Source organism: Sinocyclocheilus rhinocerous, unplaced genomic scaffold, assembly GCF_001515625.1.
Source record: "Sinocyclocheilus rhinocerous isolate Xijiao unplaced genomic scaffold, SAMN03320098_v1.1 scaffold425, whole genome shotgun sequence".
Lineage (NCBI taxonomy): Eukaryota > Metazoa > Chordata > Actinopteri > Cypriniformes > Cyprinidae > Sinocyclocheilus > Sinocyclocheilus rhinocerous.
Window position 1 is genome coordinate 243,438 of NW_015659918.1, and position 6,848 is coordinate 250,285.

General features: G+C 39.9%; 1 protein-coding gene across 1 annotated transcript; it reads right to left on the reverse strand.

The window, feature by feature from the left end:
* Nucleotides 1-3,829: 3,829 nt before the first annotated feature.
* LOC107724263 (histone H1-like) lies at nt 3,830-5,019 on the reverse strand. The gene has a single exon (XM_016533105.1). It carries the CDS (start codon nt 4,404-4,406, stop codon nt 3,918-3,920), a length of 489 nt encoding a protein of 162 aa, XP_016388591.1. The 5' UTR covers nt 4,407-5,019; the 3' UTR covers nt 3,830-3,917.
* Nucleotides 5,020-6,848: the final 1,829 nt, after the last annotated feature.

Here is a 6,848-nt window from a genome sequence, read left to right on the forward strand (position 1 = left end):
CTAGCAATAGCACACAAAAACAAGCTAAATATGACTTTTTTATATTCAATGTACACGGATGGCAGAAAACACAAGAACAGAAGAGTGCTAATCTTTTTTTTTTTTTTGGCTTGTCATGTGCAATAAATTCATTTATTAACATATTTCCATGTAGATTTGCATTACCATGATCCTTTGCTTTTTGGTTTACCACCAAATAATTCAATCACACATAAAAATAGTTGCTTCACATTGAGAACAACACAGAATCAGCACATCTATGAGTCACTGGTGTTGCATTCACAGCTGTCAAGCTCATTTCTCTCCAATTAGGTGTCCCTAGTAGTGCCTAAAGCCACGTACATACAACTCTGATGAGCTGTTTGAAACTTGCGTGTGTAAATACGAGGCTGTGATTGTGTTTGACAGCTCTCCTCCACTCAGTGGCCGAGCTCTGTGGGAAACATGGCATTTTCCTGCATTTAAAGACCTCTGCTCCTGTTCTCTTTCACTTTTCTCTTTCTCACTCTCTCTGGTAAGCTCACGGGCAAGAGAATAAGTTGCATTTATTCTGCTGTGTTGTGTTGTCGTATAAAAGGAAGTGAGGAGAATGAAATTGAGAGATGTGTCTCTCTCAGGTGCTTTCAAAGATGACAAGCAGACAAGGGTGTGTTGAAAAGTCTTTAAGGCACTTTGAATCATTCCTCTAGGTGGCTCAGCGATGCCTTGATAAATGTCTGGTTGGAGAGGCAGAGCCTTACCATCTTTGCAGATAATAGTAGGGCTGATTGATGAGATGTAGGGAGCACCCTAAGGTGATGTCAGCCTCTGGAGGTTGTTTGTGGTAAATTATCTGACCGCCAGGTGGTCTGTAGAAGGAAAAGACAGAGAACAGTGAACAGTTCTGTGGTCAAGCATTCAGGAGAATTGGGTTGGTCAGTACAGACCAAACTCATAGGCCTAGATTTCCCTCCCCACCCCATAAAACCCTGACCCAACCCACCACACAAAGTTTTTATTTATTTTATTTTTATTTTTTTACAATGCTTGTTTTTAATCAATGCTAAAAAGAGTTTTGCATAAAATACTGGCAAATTATCTGTAAATTGCAGATAAATTAACTTTAAATGATTTCTCATCAAATACAAACAAGCTTCTGAATTTAAAAAAAATCAGTAACATAGTCACACATCTAAACTATATCACAACATACAGTATAACTAAAGCTTGGACTGAATATTACTGTGTATATATAAATCTGCTATTTATATTTACAAATATTCTGTACTATATCATATTACTATTACATGCTCACTTTACATGAATTATCTACATATGAATATTGTTTAAAATGGCATGGTACTCATGTCATGTATTTATAAAGCGCATTCATTTCAGTAAAGAAAAAAATAACTCAAAATGCTGTACAACAATACGAAAAAAATATCACTTTTAAAGGAATTGTTCACCCAAAAAAAGAAAATTATGTCATTGTTTACTAACCTGTATTTGTTGTTTTGTTTTGTTTTGTTTCGGTTCATTTCCGTTCGGTACGGTTGAACACAAAATAATATATTATGAAGAATGCTGGTAACCAAACAGTTGACGATTGATTTCCATAATATTTTTTTCCATACTGTGGAAGTCAATGGCTGCCGTCAACTTTGATAGTCTACTTCAGACATCCTACAAATTCTAAGTATCTTTGCAAATACATGCCAACTAGCAGTCATTAGAGTATTAGTAGACTATCTGCTTAATACCTGATAACACTTTATTTTGATAATAATAATAATAATAATAATAATAATAAAAATAATAATAATACATATTATTATTATTATTTATAATAATATCTTATGGTGTCTGATTTATGTATTTTGCTTAATTTTCTTCTTCTTCTAGAACAATACTTATGACCTTAAAACCTCACAGATCAGAGGTGTGCTCTGATTGGCCAGCTATCCAGTGCGTTGTGATTGGCCGAATACCTCAAGCGTGTGACGGAAATGTTACGCCCCCACCATATTGTGATGCCCTGTCCGGCCGGAGCGACGAGACAAAAACATTAAAACCCATTATAAACGAGGCATTTGTTGCATCCAGTGGGGACATAATTACGGATTATAATGACTTATACTGTCTTTTTACGCATTGCGTTGCATCGCGCCGCGTAAACATAAAACCATGTCTGCATTTGTGATCGGAGAAATGACAAACAACAAGTGCTACTCTACAAAACTCGTCGTTTGAATCATCAATGGCAATTCTTTAAATATAAAAAACATACTTACAGTCTGTGAGTCAGAACAGCCGGCACTGTAGTCTACTCTACCAGGATCAGGAAACAGTCCTCCATAAAATGCGCTGCACACATCTAGATATTTGGGTTAAACTGTTCTGGAACAGTGTTGTAAATACAATTTCGATCCACAGCGCGTAGTTTATGTATTTCTTCAGCGACCAGCACGGATCAGCTCTAGGTATGATGAAGCGGATATCATCCTCTTTTGGAAGGCCAAACAAAGTAGTTACGCTTTACACTCCAAAGAGAAAGGAAAAATTGAAATCGCATCATATGACCCCTTTAAAGTTCTTAAATTCTTTAGAAATTCACCTATCTTTATAAGATCGGGATAACACTAGATGAAAAGCTGATGACTCTTACCTCTTTTACATTTTTACTCTTTTCTCCTTTGAATCCTTATTTTCTTCCCTCCTTACATCCATTGTGATTATGTGTGCCATACCGTACTCATGAATGTGCTTTACGCAGCAATTCTATCTGTGCTCCATCAGAGCAGATAGAATCCATCAACCTGTTGATACAGTAATCACCTGTAAATAATTAATTATAACCTGCACTAGAATACAAGTCTTCACACTTACCCTCTGAACAGACACAGAACATGCTGAAAGGGTGATATAGTGTGTCATTTATTTCAGTGTCTCTCCTCATGTGAAATCTTGATGCATTAGCAGTTTTTACTTTCTGTTCCCTATAACCTGAACAAGGCCTTCTACTATGTAGAGGACACAGATTTTACGAAGCATAAAGCGGTCACCTTTTTTGTGTACATTAAAAATGTGAAGCGGGAAGTGGTGAACTGAAAATCAATGCAATCTCCTGCAGCTGTCAGCATGTTGCATCTTGTTTCCCGCTTGATGGACGAGCCTGCTCTCATTTAAGCTCTTAACATGCCCCTGCCCAGTCAGCAAACAAATTTGGCATGCATCTGGCACAGCTGGCATTCATCCGGCACTGGCATAAAGCATGTGGGCCAAACATGGGCCGGGTTTGGCAGAGATGGTACCGGGTTTAGTGAAATAGTGACATGACATGTGGCCAAGTACGGTTACCCATACTAGGAATTAGTGCTCTGCATTTATCCCATCCTAAGTGCACACACACATACCGTGAACACACACCCGGAGCAGTGGGCAGCTAATGTTGCGGCGCCCAGGGACCAGTTGGGGGTTCGGTGCCTTGCTCAAGGGCACCTCAGTCGCGGTATTGAAGGTGGGAGAGAGCGCTGTACATTCACTCCCCACACCTACAATTCTTGCCGGACCTGAGACGCGAACTCGCAACCTTTGGGTTACGAGTCCGACCCTCTAACCATTAGGCCATGACTTCCCTACACGGCACACAAGACATGGGCCAGATGTCAAATGTAGTATTTGGCCCAGATGTCAAATTATTTTTGCCTCACTGAACATATATAAAAAATAAATAAATAATAATAATAATAATGCTCTTTACAATGAATTAGTAGGTGGATCTTAAAAGAACCGTTTTGATAAACCACAGATGATTGCGATTTTATTTATTTTTGGCTGTTGTCTTTTTAGGTTTGGCGGCTTTGGGTTTCGTCGTCTTGGGTTTGGCTGCCTTGATCTTTTTAGGGCTCTTTGGTGCTTTCTTAGGAGTCGCTGGTTTATTTGCTTTTTCTGGGGCTCTTCGTTGCCTTTTTAGCAGCGGGTTTCTTGGCTTTCTTCAGAGATTTCTTAGCGGCAGGCTTCTTCGCTGCTGCGGTCTTGGGCTTCTTAGTGGCGGCAGGTTTCTTGGCTGCGGGCTTCCTGGCTTTAGGAGCGATTTTCTTCGCGGGTTTTGTCTTGGTCTCGGCTTGTTTCTTGTTGAGTTTGAACGAGCCGGAGGCGCCGGTTCCTTTGGTCTGGACCAGGGTGCCTTTAGTCACCAGACTCTTGACGGCGATCTTGACGCGGGAGTTGTTCTTCTCCACATCGTAGCCTTCGGCAGCCAGCGCTTTCTTCAGTGCGGCGAGAGACACACCGCTCCTCTCCTTAGACGCGGACACAGCCTTGACGATGAGCTCGCCGACGCTCGGACCCGTTTTCTTGCGTTTAACTGCTGGTTTCTTCTTGGCCGCTTTGGTCGCGGCAGCTGCTGGAGCGGTTTCTGCCATGATCTCTCTGATCGAATCTGGACTCAAACTGTGACTGTAAACAACAAAGAATGAATGAGCGGCTGTTGTGCGGCGCTGCGCATTTAACCACAGAATGAGAACCGTGTAGACTCAACCAGCGCTGCTCAGTGTCTGTGCTCCTGCATGAGCGACCGGTGCTTGTGTTTTCTCCTTTCATATTTTGAATAAAATTGAAGTTGTTAAGTAATTTAGTCGAGTAAAACCAACGTATACATATTGTAGAGGTACTGAACTTTATTTAGAGACCAAAGATTGCTACAAGTGAACATTTATTGTAACACCGTCAGATCAAATCCACGGCATGAGCACGGTAATGGACAAGGTTGCGTGTACTTTTCATGTAAATTTTGTGTATTAACAGTGGTGAATATTTGAATGTGTCATCCGTGTTTTTAACAAACACTTTGACAATGTGTTTAATGAAAGAGATATCGCGGAGGGACTTGTGGAGTGTTTTATTCAGACGATGTTTCGGTCAGCTTGAAGCACACGACACACAGTCTGTCACTGCTGCTTCCCACGTTTCGCTGCTTTATTGATTCAAAAATCCCGATTAAATCTCAAACACAGCACCTGATCGCATATGTCATAGCAGAGGGGTTTTTCACACAGATTTTTTTATTTGTTTGTTTTTTGTTGTTTTTGTTTTTTTTTTACTGATGAATAAAACGTATTAATTTATTGGTACTGTGTGCAAGCGTTTGTTACAATATCAAATGGAAGCAGATCATTTCTTTATATCACAGGTCATTCACTGGCTGGAGGGGTAATGGAAATGTATTTTCCATGTATACGTTATTGTTATCAAATTAAACATATGACATGTTTAGACATAGGCCTGTTTTGGACAGAGTTACTGTTTTGGATGAAGGACAGGGAAACCAATAAATAAAAATCTATTACATGTCCATCTTTATCTTGAGTCATTTTCTGACTACCCAGTCAGCAAACAAATTTGGCCCAGATTTGGCATGCATCTGGCACAGCTGGCATTCATCCGGCACTGGCATACAGCATGTGGGCCAAACATGGCCTGGGTTTGGCAGAAATGGTACCGGGTTTAAGATGGCACACAAGACATGGGCCAGATGTCAAATGTAGTATTTGGCCCAGATGTCAAATATAGATATGTGGGCCACACAAGTATGGCCGATCTTGACCCACATTTAAAATCCATTTCAAATATTTTTGAGTAAAATCCCAATGTTTTCCCATACAGAAAGGTAATATATCCACATATATGTGAAACACTGTTAAATATATTGAAACATTTTTTAAATCTATTTTTAAAATGCATAAAGCTCTTGTTGTGTGTTTAATTATGTGTTTTGTGACCATAGTTTAGGCTGTGCGTGCACTTGTGGGGTGTGTGTGTTTTAGGTGCCGCTTGGAGGGGGTGTGGCTCGCACACCTGACACTTGTTGGACGCAGAGGTTAAGAGTGCCTGGCGTGTTGGTGCGGAGCGCGTGGTTTGGGAGATCGTCTCCTGCGTGAAGCTCGACGGTCCGTGTTGTGCTGCGTGTCCCGGCCGACCCTGGCTCGTTCCTTCGTTTATGTTACATTTATGTTATATTTTGTTGTGTTGATCGGTAGATTACAAGATGAGGTTCTATTCATTCCTCTTTTTGGGTTAGTAATATTTAGGGTTTGTTATTTTGGCTTGTTATTTTTGTGCAGACTCCTGGGTTGAGTACACTGCTGTGGTTTGTGAATTGGACTGATTTGTCTGATTCACTACCAGCGGTATTTTAGTGTTTAAAGGCGCTCGACTCTTGGGAGTTGCATGAAGATTATAGTTTAGATTTAGGTAGAATAGTGTGGGAACGGGGAGTAGTTAGGAAGTGGATTTATGAATTAATTCTCATCTGTATTTTCTGTAGTTATAATTCTTGCATATGAATTTACGTGATTTGGGGTTTTTGAGTTGGTGTCATATTGGTAAGGATGGCATCTGTTGAAGACTATATTAAAACTCCGTCGGAGACTTTATTGAATTTGTTGTCCAAAGCCCAATTGTGGGAGCTTATAGAATGTTATGGGATTGGAGAATCATACAAACGGTTAAAAATGAATGATTTGAAAGCGATTTTGAAATAAATTGGGTGAAAAGAAAATTCTGTCGGTCGGAAAGGGCACTCCATTGGAGTTAAAGGAATCAGTAGACATTTTTTCAGGTTTATCATTTGACCAAAAGAAAGAAATTTTGGAAATGCAACAAATGCATGATAGGGAGATGGCTAAAGTAGTTAAAGAACATGAGGTTGAGTTGGAAAAGATAAAAATGGATGAAGTACTTAAACGACGTGAGATTGAATTATGGCAACTTAAAAATACTCAACAGTTGGAAGCTGAAAAATTGTCAAGAGAGTTTGAGTTGCAAGTTCAACGGTTAAAGTTAATTGGGGAAGGTAAATTAATTCC

What these genes read in the sequence shown, in the direction of transcription:
- LOC107724263 (XM_016533105.1), bottom strand. Translation starts at nt 4,406, where the DNA reads ATGGCAGAAACCGCTCCAGCAGCTGCCGCGACCAAAGCGGCCAAGAAG.